We start from the raw sequence: 13,550 nt of genomic DNA on the forward strand, positions 1-13,550 counted from the left end.
ACTTTCTACAAACACGTCTTGTTTATCTCAGGCTATTTCATGCTTTACTAACAAGAATACCTGCCAATTCAACAGCACCTTAAAAGAAAGACTATTTATCAGCAATTAAGATGATGCAAAAGATAAATCTCATCTTTTTTGGGGTGGCAAATGATAAATTTAAACATTTTAAAAAGTTAAGCACCAAAAATAATGCTGTTGTCAGATATTGCTGAATTAATTTATTGAGCAGGTCCCACCGAACAGAAGACATGTTTTAGTGCAAGAAAAGAACTCTTGCGATTCCGGTCACAGACTTCTCGATGAGCAGCAGCGTGCTCGGGGACAGCGGCTTTTGGGAAAAGGAACAACGTGTCCGAGGACTGTCAGGCCCGCGGTTTTATAACATAATTCATAGCATCAAAAAAATCACCCCTGTGCTTATAAATCCTTTAAGTCCCACAGAATTTCTTCTTCCTTAAAGTTTTAACTATGAGGTAGCTATCATTCAAGTAAACATCAAATGCAGCCAACCTCTGCTGACAGACGTGAGCACTAGTCATAATTATTGGAAATCGCCACTGGAAAGACAATTAAAAGTTTAGAAATTAATGTTAATCAGCAGTATTCTGGCTTGAGTTTCCAAATTCCTTCCCCACCAGAAGTTCTATGAAAAGTGCAGAGGTTTCTCAACAGTTCTCGAAAGACACAAGACTGGGACACTGTTAACTTGGGCTCGAACTCCTGCAGAAGCTCCTGCGTGCTGGCCTGGCCGTCCACCTGGGCCTGGAAGGCAATGAAGTTCCTCATTTCCACCAGGAGGTCGTCGTGCTCCGTGCAGGAGGGCGGCGCGGCGCAAGCCTCGTGAGGGGGCACGTTTTCACTTTCCAGCCGCTCTGGCAAAATCAGGTGGTTCCTGGCTCTCATTTTAGCCAACAGTGAGGACGACGCGAGGGCCCCGGACGAGGACTCCACAGCTTCCACGTTTCCGCTAAAATGCTCCGAAATGTGGTCTTTCCCACCCTTGTTCACGATGCCGTCCTGCAGAAGGAAGAGCACGGCACTGGTACGTCTAACGTCCAACTGCGGCCACTAATCTCCCCAGAGCTCCGAGGGATACAGTACATGGGTGCCGGGCCAGGGGTCCAGTTCGTGGGGAAAGAATGAGACACCAGATACCACAGAGGGAAAGGAGAGTCACCATCTAAATCCATCCGTATTAAACCAACAACAAGAAAACTCCCAAAGCCACACCAGTCACTCGGTGGCCGCTCTGCGTGATGAGGACAGAGGGAGCAGAGGGGCCGGGGAGCAGGCACCAGGAAACTGCCTCCAGGAAGGCTGAGTTCCGTGGGCTTCTCCTGCTCTTCCTCCCAAATCTATCCCGGTCTAGGCTGGCACTGTGGGATAGGAACAATATTGAGCTGTACTTCTTCTTCTTCACTTGTTATCATTTTATTCTTTACTAATTTATACCTCATGTGTTACCTTAAAAACAAAGGTTCGCTGAAACCGGTTTGGCTCAGTGGATAGAGCGTCAACCTGCGGACTGAAAGGTCCCAGGTTCGATTCCGGTCAAGGACATGTACCTTGGTTGCGGGCACATCCCTAGTAGGGGGTGTGCAGGAGGCAGCTGATCGATGTTTCTCTCTCATCGATGTTTCTAACTCTCTATCCCTCTCTCTTCCTCTCTGTAAAAAATCAGTAAAATATATTTTTAAAAAAGAAAAGTATAATTAAAAAATTTAAAACAAAAAACAAACAAAGGTTCTCTATTCGTATTAATCTAAAATAGGAGTCTGAACCTGGCAGTTCCAAAGGTTGTCAGTAGCATAGCCCTTAACCAGAAGACCAGAGAGCACTGAGGGGGCGAGGCCCGAGGGGGTGAGGCCCGGCTGCCCTCGTGGGAGAGACCGGCAGAGCTCCGGCAGCTGGTGAATGCCAGCATCCCAGGCCTTTGTTCTAGAGGGCAGTGGTCTTTGGAAGCACTGAGCCTCCGGGTGGAGCAGGCTGCCTGGGCCACGCCTCCCACCTGTCACCGATCCCTGTCTGACTCCCCCCGCCGCCCCCCATGACACACACACATTACCTTTCTCAAGGAAAAATAGAGAATTTGTTCCAGATTGTGGGTTAAAGACTTTTTCTGTTAGGGAGTTAGCTGGCCTTTTAGATTCGAATAAAGTGGTTCATAAATCAGAGCAGACAGCACAAATCGCAGGTGGCTTTAGCCAGCGACTTCTTTCACATCCGAATCGGGTTACATTTCCCTGGGAATGCAATCAGTCTCCCAGGTGGAAAGAGACAGGCTACCACATTACCTGGCCTTTCTGCTTCGGGGCCGTCGAAGAAGGACGCTGCACCGAGAAGCTGGAATTCCTTTTCTGACCAAATCTACTCCTAAATAAGGAAAAGAATCACAGATAAAGTGTTGGTTTTTGTGACGAAGAGGTGAAAATGCCTTTTCAACAACTAAACTCCGCCTGGAAAACGTTTTTCTGCGTGACTCCTCTTTCACAGCCATGGCCCCGCCTTTCCTCCACTCCATTCTCCTGGGAAGAACTGCTGCTTCTCGAGCAAGAACCCCTCCACATGCGTGTTCAGCACACGGGCCACTGCCTCCTCCCGGGGAGGAGAGCCCTCCCAGGAGAGTGGACTGAGCAGCACAGCCACGCCGACCGTGGAGCTGGCGAGATGTCTTATGAGGCTTAACCGTGATTCCGCATCTCCTCCTGGTTTTAACAAAACAGCCCTCCCTCCCCGGAAAGCTTGTCTTTGGAAAGCAGGGACAAAAGCCAAGAAGGTAAGGCTACAAATGTGTTTCGCTGAGTCCCACAAGCTGGCTGGCCGTCCCTCCCTGAGGCTTTCCCCCGCAGGAGAGCGGGAGCCCCGCCTGCCCTGACTGCCCGGGACAGCCTGGCCCTCGCCCAGCGCGGCAGGGCAGCACTCCTCACCTTGCTCCCGCTGGTGCACCGGAAACGCCCCGGCGGCCGGTCCAGGTGGGAACGCCGGACGCCACTCCCAGACACCGCTGACGGGAGAGCCGCAGTGCCTTCAGGGCGTCCTGGGCCACTCGGTTGGCCTCCGCCTCCACCAGCACATAATCGGGGCTGGCTCCATCCATGATGGCGTCGTGCTTCATGACACTGTGCACGCCAACTAGCAAGAACATGGGAAACAGGAAACGTGTTAGTTCAGGTGGGACACAAGCGCCGTTTTTCTTCTGTACAGTCTAGCATGTTGTAGGTAGAGGAAAACAATGAGTATTTTTATTTACTGAGACCCAGACACTTACACGCTGTGGCTACTTACCTTCACCACATGGTATGAGCTAGGGCCGATCACTATCCCTGTTTTACAACGATGGAAGCATGATGCTTCGATCATAACTTCAACATCACCTCTTCCCACCTATCTGGAAATTTTAAAAGCTTCTATGGGATGGTATATGAATTATATCTCAATAAAGCTATCTTTCTGAATCAATCAAGAGAAAAAAAATTCTTTATTGAAGGGAAAAATATAAACCAGAATTATAGAATTTCTAAAATGTAATAACCAAGAAAATATTACATATTAGACTAATTTAATGTAGTTATTAGTGAAAAATTCATAGCCCTAAATACTTATATCAATAAAAATAAATGAATACAAGAACTACATTTCCAAGTCAAATGGTTTTATAAAAAGTAAGCAAAAAAATTCACCAAAACACAATAAAAACAAAAGCATAATGAAGATAAAAGCAAAAATTATGAAGTAGAGAACAATCATGGATCTAATTAATAAATCAAAATCTTGGTTTACTAAAAAAAAAAAAAATCACAAAATGGGCAAACTACTAGCTTAACTTGATCAAGAAAAAAGGAAGGTGTGTGGGGGACATAGAAAATTAGAAATGACAAGAGGGAAATTATCTTGAAAAAGAAGTAAATTAAAAAGAAACATTTCAAGAGTATTTTCTATGTCTCTAGGCAAATGAACTTGAAAACTAGACAAAACAGATAATTTGCTAGGAAAACAGACCAATAACTGCAGAAAAGGCAGAGTTAACAAGTTACAGGAAAGCATCAGGCCCCGACGGTTTCTCTCTGAAATGCCATGCTAAGCTGCCTCCTTGAACAGAGGACCATGCCAGCGACCCGTTCAGGCCTAAACAGGACCACACCCCACGGACGACTAAGCTGGCAGGACTGCCTGTCCCCAGGGTCCTGACATTGCTGAGACTCCTTCCTAATTGTTCTCCCTTGACGTTAGCCATCAGCTTTCCTGCTTCCAGATGCCTGCCTCTGGCCATACACACACACACACACACACACACACACACACACCCGCCGCGCCCGCCGTTGCTGCAATCTCCCGTGGTTGGAAAATCAGATAAATATAACATGTAGGGAAATTTCCTATTAATGTTCAGACAGGACAAATCCATTTAAAGCAGTGCACCCCTCCTGTAAGTGGTTATGTCAAGTGCTATTGTTCTCCCAAGTTTCAAATCCTAGGTCTTCAAAAGGGAGAAGTGAATGTAATTTTCAAAAATGTCAATAAATTTCAAATCTTAATTTTAGAAGAAAAAGTTACTTCCAGCAGACAGCACTGTGAGTAGAGGCTGCTACTGCTAGAAGCGGCCTGCTCGTGCTCGGTCCCCAGCACACCTGTGGCAAACTCAGCACTGGACTGCCTGACTTTTGTTTATTTGTTAATCCTCACCCAAGGATATTTTTCTCCATTGATTTTTAGATAGCGTGAAAGGGAGGAGAGAGGAGTAGTGTATATATGTGGGGGGGGGGGGGGGGAAGGAGAGAAGGAGAGAAGGAGAGAAGGAGAGAGGGAGAGAGGGAGAGAGACAGAGAGGGAGAGAGGGAGAGAGGAAGAGAGGCAGAGAGGGAGAGAGGGAGAGAGAGAGCAAGAAACATCGATGTGAGAGACACATCTATTGGTTGCCTCCCGCACACGCCCCAACCAGGGCCAGGGATTGAACCTGCAACCCAGGTACATGCCCTTGACCAGGAATGGCACTTGGGACTCCACGGTGCACAGGCCGACACTAACCACTGAGCCAACACCGGCCAGAGTGGATTACCTGATTTTTTGAAAAGCTTCTCTAGAACATAGTCATCATGGTTCTGCTGCGTGCTCTCCTGCTCGTTTTCACTGTCCTGCTTCCGGTACTTTCTTTTCTTCACAAGGTGTGGAATTCGAGTTCCTTCAAACTTGGCGTCTCTGCGGCTCTTGGAGCTCTTAGGCTTTTGCTTTGGCCTCGGAAGCGTCTCCTGGGTCTCTTCTTCTGCCACACTATGCTTTGTTTTCGACTTGTGCTTGTAGAAGTTATTGTCCATTTGTCCATTCTCCCAAAGAGGTTCAGTTTGGACCTGGCAGCTTTCTCTTTTGTCAGAAAGACCCTGCTTTTCACCGATCCTTTCCCCGCCAGACGTCCTGCCCGTGTCACTGGTTCCTGGAGAACGTGAGCACTGCCCCTCTGCACTCGGCACTGGTGAGTCCTCCAGTCGACACACCGCGTCTGTCTCCTCAGCAAGTCTGTCACCGCGAGCTCCAGTGCCGGGTGTCTGAGGGGCCTCTCGCAAAGGGTCACCTTGATTAGAAGGCACTGCATTTACTGCTGCTCCTACAGCTGCGGATTTCTCTGCTGATGCTGTGCCATCGCTGGCAGGTGCATTAGAATCAGGGAACCTTTTGCATATTGGAATGTTATGGTCTGTTCCAAAGGCCAGCTGAAGTTTTCTTTTTAAGTGGCGTTTGGGTGTTTGAACATCTGAGCCAGTTCCTGTAAAAGGAAAAACACACTTATGTTACATTTTATAATTCTTATATCAGTTATTCCTTCAAGTTAAACGACCTTCTGCAATACCTGCAAAAATAGCACTTGTTTCAGTGCCCTGGGATGCATCAGGACTCGTCAGAGTGAACAGCTCATAGAGGTCATTGGACTTGAAGAACCGCCGTTGCTTCGGATCCTTTAGCACTCGATTTGTCAAGAACTGCTTGAAGATTTGTCTGAAGATAAAAAGTAAACTGGTATGAAACAATATTTAGCTCTACCTCAAATGCTAATGATAAAACAATGTAAGAGAGACATGATAACTGCGGCTGTACAGGTGTCAAAACAATGCCTAGAACTTCTAGCCTTGGACATTACCATTCCAAAAGTACACAAAACATCAGTGGTCTCCCATGTGTTACAGAATGTAGTTAGAAATAATACCTTATTATTCTTTATACCCCACGGGTTTCTGCAACTTCCAAGATTCATCACATTCCAAGAAACACCTTTTTCCACACAAGCAGGTGGCGCACAGCCTGTCTACGCTGCAGAAGCCGGCCCCGGACTCCTGAACAGGCCCTTCCCACGACGGCTCAGCAAACCCCGCCTGGGCTTTGCAGTTTTCACACGGAGCTACCTCACCAGCTTCCACCTACTGAGCCACACCCCACGCTAAAGCACCAGGCCACTGTCACTCTTGCCCAGATCCCTCCATAAAGCAGCCCTCCCCGCTTAGTGGCTTATTCTTCAGGCGAAGGCGTGTATTTCTAAGCGGAGAGCTCTCCCTCTCAGGACTCAACTGGTCTCCAGCCCTCTCACAGCCAGGCCCCTGAAGAGCAGGCACGGTCCCACAGGTGGCCCAGCACCTGGTGGAGAGCAGGGGCCTCCCTTTAGGAGCTGGGCTGTGGCTCAATAGTCTTCAGCAGGGGAGGGGCGAAACTGGCAATATCTCCATCCCACTGTGTAGGTGCTCCTTGCTCAAATCCCTCCTCTTCACAGGGAGAAAGATGGAGGAGGAAACAGGTGTCCTGGTCAACCTTCCTCTACGGGGCATCAGAGCCAACGTGAACAGAACACCCACGCCAGTCACACCCACATGCTATGTGAAATACCAATATTGTTAGCATTTCAATTCTGGCACGTCTTAAAATTTTTCTGAAAAAAAGATGGCACACTACAGTAGGCAGGAAAATTTCTTTCAAATAACAATAGTATTAAGTTAAAACAGAAGCAGTCCTTGACGTTTAGTAAAGTAGAACAATGACCATGTTCAAAGACACCTTTTAAACAACTCACAATAAGCCATTTTAAAAAACTAAAATAAGGCTTATTTTAGTAAAACAATATATATATAAAAACAAAACAAAAAATTCAAGAACTGCATCATCCCTCACGTTATAGCCACCATTGCTTTATAGATGCCTGCCCGCCCGGGCGGAGGGTTCTGACCCACACACGCGCGCGGGAGCGGGCCCAGCACTGACCGGTGGTAGATCTTCTCCTCGATGGTGCCCGCCGTGAGGAGCCGGTACACCGTCACCTGCTTCCTCTGGCCGATCCTCCACGCGCGCTCCCGGGCCTGCGGCAGAGAGCACGCGTCAGCAGGGCCCTCCCAACGACAAGCACCGGGTAAGGAGAGGGGGCTGGGTGCTGCCCTCCGCTCCCAGTCAGAGTGCGGGCTAATGAGGCTCACACACCTCAGGCCTGTTAGGAAGACAAACAGGCAAGTGACAGAGAGACCGCAGTCTCTGCCTGAAGAACGGTGAGTCTGTGGCATTCCCTTCCCAGACCTGGTGATGGAGGCTGCGAGCGAACAGAGGCGCGTCCTCCTCAGGCCGAAGCCCAGCAGCAGCACGAGCGCAGAGCTCGCAGGGCCCGGCGGGCACCCCGGTGCGGCCCGTCACCGACTGCTGACCCGCTGACTCGCACAAAAACCCGAGGCAACTTCACTCCAAAGCCTAACTGCTGACAGCCCACTGCTGAAGCTGACCCCTAACATAAACACATGCTGTGTATGTTGTATGTACGATATACTGTAGTCTCACAATAAAGTAAGCTGGAGAAAAGAAAATCATAAAGAAGACAAAGGACATTTACTGTACTTATTTTTAAAAAGCCTCAGGTAAGTGAACTCACGCAGTTCAAACCCATGTCGTTCAAGGGCCAACTATGTCTCCAACACACTCCTTTTAAAACATAAACTGACCTGCGTGTCTGTGCTTGGGTTCCAGTCGGGGTCGTAGATGATGACTCTGTTGGCCCCCGTCAGGTTGACTCCGAGGCCGCCCACCCGAGTGGTCAGAAGAAACACAAATATGGACGTGTCCTAGAGTAAGACACACAACATGAGTGCACACACTTAGGACAGAGAGACTCTTCCCCTCTGCCGCCCCTACTCCACCCACGGGCAATGGCCCTGATATAAGGAATGGGCTATGGACTAGAGACCTGGTCAGTCAAAGATGCCATCTCACAACTCCCACTCTTAATAGCAATATTAGTTGACATGTAAAAGTTTGGTTTTCAAGAAAAAATATATACACATTAATAATTTTAAAGGCACACAGACACACACATCAATAATCAAGAAATGCAGAGTTAAAAGCAAAAACTCCCGCTCCCCCTGCTGCCCAACCCAGACCCAGCACGCTCAGGCGGGGTGGCACGCCTGCCCTGCACTCAGCAGCAGCTTGGGCATCACTGCCAGTCACTGGTCACCTCGTTGTATCTTGTGATCAGTGGCTGTCTTGAAGCTATGGTCGTGGTACCATCCATTTTGAGATAGGAATACTTCTGGGCTCTAAGAAAGACTTCAAGTATGTCCAACATCTGTTTGGGAGAGAGGGTGGGGGATAAGAGTTTAAAAATTAAATGCACGCTTCTGTGAGTGCTTTCACATTTGTGTAAACAGCCACACCTTCCCAACAGTCACATTAAAAGGGTTTCTTGCTTTGAGGGACATAAATTGCTACGAGTATTTTTGGGATTTCCCTGCTGTTAATTTTTATAAGTTTTGTAAATAGCTGGGCATTTATTTGAGTTCAGGTCCAAACTCGCCCAGACCCAGAATCACATGGTAACTAAGCCTTTTTTAAAGCCAACTTCTGGGCGCCAAATCTAGAGAGAGAGAGAGATCTAAGCTCCCAAAGGGATTAGCAGGCTGCCACCCCAGTATCAGCAGGTAGAGCTGCTGAGGGGATCCTTACTTTAGATTATATTCTGTATTTTGAATTATAAGCCGTAAAGAACCAACTTGGCTCCTGCATGAGCTTTGTCGGCTCACCTGCCTTGACTGGGAAAACAGCAGTACTCGCTGGCCCTGCTTGTGCCATATCTTCAACAAGGACTCAACAACGATCATTTTCCCAGAACGTTTCCAGTATCCAAACTGATCTTCCTCTGGTTCATTATCGGAAATGCCTCTGAGAGTCTTGGGGCCTCCAGAAAAGAGATCAGGGTGGTTGCAGATTTTCCTCAGGGCTACCAGTCCAGAGAAAACCTAGGGCATAAAAGAACATGTGCACTCTATAGAGGACTTGGTGTAAACTCACAGTCGCTCAGGAAGGAGGGGAGGAGGCTGTTCAATACGGAACGCAGATTAAGAAGGAATTCTTCACTCGCTTCTTAGCTTCCTCCCTAACCACAGCATATGAGGAGCTAGAAGAAATTAACCTTCAGTCAACTTCTTTTCCTGATAGGGCAAGTTCTCCAGAAACAAAAAAATTCTACTGGGCCAAACATGTCTGTGGGGGTCATATTCAATTACTGATTATCTATTTCCCTCACTAGAAGAAAAGGTGTGCAGCTCACAGCATCAGAAAAACGTGATCTATAAAACTGACTCATCTTTTACGTACAAATAAAAAACGTCAAGAGAAACCAAGATGGCAGCACAGGTAAACACCTGAACTTGCTGCCTCGCACAACCACTTCAAAACTACAACTAAAAGACAAAACGGACATCATCCAGAACCACAGGAGAGGCTGGCTAAGTGGAAATTCTACAACTAGAAGGGAAGAGAAAAGCACACTGAGACTCAGAGTAGCTGTGGAAATAAAGTGCAGAGGTATGGAGGCGTGCGCGGAAAGGGCTGGCAACTGAGTACGAGGCTGGCTTTCTCAATCAGGAGGGAGACACAAGCTCCCGACTGCTCTGAACTCCAGTTCCGGGCGAGACTCTGGGGACCCAGACTCATATGGGGAGAAACTGGATTGTCTGGCAGTGGGCGGAACTCGAGGGCGCCTTTCTCTCAGAGGTGCTTGCAGTGATAACCAAGGGACACTGAGACCCGGGGGCCTCTTAGGGAAGCCATTGCTGTTTGCCCTGAGACTCTGCCCCCACCCAGCTGTGTGCAGAGGCTTTTGCATATGAATGGCCTGGTCCTTTGAAATCTAAACTTACCTAACAAACTGCAGCTGAGTCAGAGAGACCCAGAACATCCAAAAGAAGGCCCAAGGCCCCACAGAAGCTTGCATTGCTTCACAGCTGGGCCTCATCTGGGCATCTCCAAAACCCAAACAAAGAAGAGGAATCTGCAGATCTCTCCGTAGCTCCTGCTGGGTGGCCAACGGCAGAGGTTAAAATAGCATCTCTTTGGAGATCCAAGAGCCAATATACCCAGGAGACAGAGTAGGACCATCCAGATTACAACTCCTCAGATCCATAAGGGACACACTCAGGGGGCAGACTCAGTGAGCACCAAAGCCACACTGAAGCAAATCTTGCCTCATAAGGGTGTCTCCAGCACAGAAGTTCTCCCATCGAAGACACAGCTGATCCTCACAGCCAGTTGGCCTGGAGGTCAATTCCTCCCAGTGATACCAACAACAATCAAGGCTTAACTACAACAAGACTGTGCACACAGCCCACAAAGGGGTGCACCAAGCATGTCCACCTCAGGTAACTGGGGAGGCTGAGCCACTGGGCCTTATAGGACACCTAGCACACAAAGCCACTCTATCAACTCAGGGAAGCAGCCAAAATGCGGAGACAAAAAAACAGGTCACAAATGAAAGAAAAGGAGGGAAGCAAACTACTGGATATAGAGTTCAAAACCACGGTTATAAGGTTTTTCAAGAATTTTCTAGAAAAGGCCAATAAATTTAGCAAGACCCTCAAGGATAAGAAAAAGGACCAACTAGAAATTAAGCATACACTGAATGAAATAAAAAATAAAAAATATATACAGAGATCCAACAGCAGACTGGAGGACTGCAAGAATCAAGTCAAAGATTTAAAATACAAAGAAGCAAAAAACACCCAACTGGGAAAGCAAAAAGAAAAAAGAATCCAAAAATATGAAGATAGTGTAAGGAAGCTCAGGGACAACTTCAAGCGTACCAACATCAGAATTATGGGGGTGTCAGAAGAAGAGAGACAGCAAGATACTGAAAACCTATTTGAAGAAATAATGACCGAAAACTTCCCCCACCTGGTGAAAGAAATAGACTTACAAGTCCAGGAAGCGCACAGAACCCCAAACAAAAGGAATCCAAAGAGTACCACACCAAGACACATCATAATTAAAATTCCAAGAGCAAAAGACAAAGAGAGAATATTAAAAGCAGCAAGAGAAGAAGAGTTATTACCTACAAGGGAGCACCCATACGACCGTCAGCTGATTTCTCAATAGAAACTATGCAGGCCAGAAGGGAGTGGCAAGAAATATTCAAAGTGATGAATAGCAAGAACCTACAACCAAGACTACTCTATCCAGCAAAGCTATCATTCAGAATTGAAGGGCAGATAAAGAGCTTCACAGATAAGAAAAAGCTAAAGGAGTTCATCACCGCCAAACCAGTATTATATGAAATGCTGAAAGGTATTCTTTAAGAAGAGGAAGAAGAAGAAAAAGGTAAAGATAAAAATTATGAACAACAAATACATATCTATCAACAAGTGAATCTAAAAATCCAGTGAATAAAAACTCTGATGAACAGAACAATCTGGTGAATATAATAGAATCAGGGGCATAGAAAGGGAGTGGACTGATAATCCTCGGGGGGGGGAAGGGGTGTGGGGGGTGCGGGAAGAGACTGGACAAAAATCATACGCCTATGGGTGAGGACAGTGGAGGGGGAGGGTAAAGACATGGGGTGGGGAGGGAACCGGGTGGGAGGGGAGCTACGGGGGTAAAAAAGAGGAACAACTGTAATAATCTGAACAATAAAGATTTAACAAAATACAAAAAAAAAAGAATCAACAGATGAATGCATAAATAAGAGAAACAACAAATCAATGTGGGTTTTTTCTTTCTCTCTCAAATCAATAAATAAAATTTTAAAAATTAAAAAAAAATAAAATAAAAAACGTCATGCCCATCTCCATTAGCAGAAATCAGTCACATAACTTGCAAATGCACTGAAATAGTCCACTCCTGAGGACTCACTAGAAGTTCTATAATTTAGTATGAGTCGAGGTTTCCACTAGTATCATATCAGAAGTAGTATGTGCATGGGAAACACACAAATGGGAAGATGTGCGGTGGTTCACTCTGCAGGACACACAGCAGGGGAGCGCTGCCTCCATGCCTGGCAGGAGGGCCTCCCTCAGTTTTCAGAGCACATTCACATCGACTCCCCGGTATAAAAGCTCAAGTAGGAAAAGGTAAGTCATAAACTGAGCCAGTAGTGAAAGACTATGATAGTTCTGACCAGTAAATAACAGTTCAACAAATACACTATAAAGGATCTGCATAAATCAGGAACATTGTCAAAATCCCCCAGTGTCACCTAACTCATCTTTCCTCCCCAGCCCTTGCCTCCAACACAGCAGTCACAGCCATGTGTGGCCACAGCACAGGAAGTGTGGCTGGTTTGAACCGAGAGGAGCCACAGTATACATACAATGACCCTTTGAACTGAAGGCAAACTTTTTTCAATAAATCAGTCAGCCCTTCGTATCCACAGGCTTAGCATCCTTGGATTCAACCAATCGCTGACGGAAACGGTGTTTCTGATCCAAGGCTGGGAATCACGTATGCAGAAGGCTGACTGTATGCATTGTCCTGTGCCATTTTATATAAGGTATGCGAGCATCTTTGGATTTTGGTATCTATGGGAGTCCTTAAACCAATCTCCTCAGGTACCAAGGGACGACTATACACTGAGTGGCCAGATTATTATGATCTCTGAACGCATAATAATCTGGTCACTCAGTGTATATCCTCTATCAGTGGTCGGCAAACTCATTAGTCAACAGAGCAAAATATCAGCAGTACAACGATTGAAATTTCTTTTGAGAGCCAAATTTTTTAAACTTAAACTTCTTCTCACCCAGGCCATGGTATTTTGTGGAAGAGCCACACTCAAGGGGCCAAAGAGCCGCATGTGGCTTATGAGTCAGTTTGCTGACCACAGTCCTATATAATAAAATGCTAATATGCAATTGTCCCCTCCACCAGGAGTTCGACCAGCAGGCAGGCCGGCCAACCACCCATGTCCCCTCCCCCTGGCCAGGCTGGCCGGACCCCACCCATGCACGAATTCATGCACTGGGCCTCTAATACACACACACACACACACACACACACACACACACACACACACACGTGGCCAGATTATTATGCGTTCAGAGATCATAATAATCTGGCCACTCAGTGTAGTTAAGTTTTTGAGGAGTCAAAAGTTAAAAGCAGATTTTTGTGTGGGGTGGGTACTAGCACCCCAACCCCTGAGTTAAGGGTCAATTACCCAATTTTGAAGACTTAACTACGAAAAAAAAAAAAAAGAGTAAATATCTCAATTATTGATTACATATTAAAACATTTTGGATATATCAGGTTCAATAAAT

The 13,550-nt window shown here is 46.8% G+C and overlaps 1 protein-coding gene across 1 annotated transcript in view; it reads right to left on the minus strand.

Moving 5' to 3' along the window:
- Positions 1 to 201: 201 nt before the first annotated feature.
- The window catches only part of ERCC6 (ERCC excision repair 6, chromatin remodeling factor), an 88,474-nt gene continuing 75,125 nt past the window's right edge, over positions 202 to 13,550 (minus strand). Inside the window, exons 13-21 of the mRNA XM_054729025.1 lie at positions 9,042 to 9,257; positions 8,477 to 8,587; positions 7,965 to 8,084; positions 7,243 to 7,337; positions 5,846 to 5,991; positions 5,060 to 5,761; positions 2,931 to 3,135; positions 2,298 to 2,376; positions 202 to 1,020 (exon numbers count right to left, since the gene is read on the minus strand). Of these exons, the coding sequence (XP_054585000.1) occupies positions 598 to 1,020; positions 2,298 to 2,376; positions 2,931 to 3,135; positions 5,060 to 5,761; positions 5,846 to 5,991; positions 7,243 to 7,337; positions 7,965 to 8,084; positions 8,477 to 8,587; positions 9,042 to 9,257 (2,097 nt within the window). The 3' untranslated portion in view covers positions 202 to 597. The remainder of the gene's footprint in view (positions 1,021 to 2,297; positions 2,377 to 2,930; positions 3,136 to 5,059; positions 5,762 to 5,845; positions 5,992 to 7,242; positions 7,338 to 7,964; positions 8,085 to 8,476; positions 8,588 to 9,041; positions 9,258 to 13,550) is intronic.

Source organism: Eptesicus fuscus, chromosome 17 (assembly GCF_027574615.1).
Source record: "Eptesicus fuscus isolate TK198812 chromosome 17, DD_ASM_mEF_20220401, whole genome shotgun sequence".
NCBI lineage: Eukaryota > Metazoa > Chordata > Mammalia > Chiroptera > Vespertilionidae > Eptesicus > Eptesicus fuscus.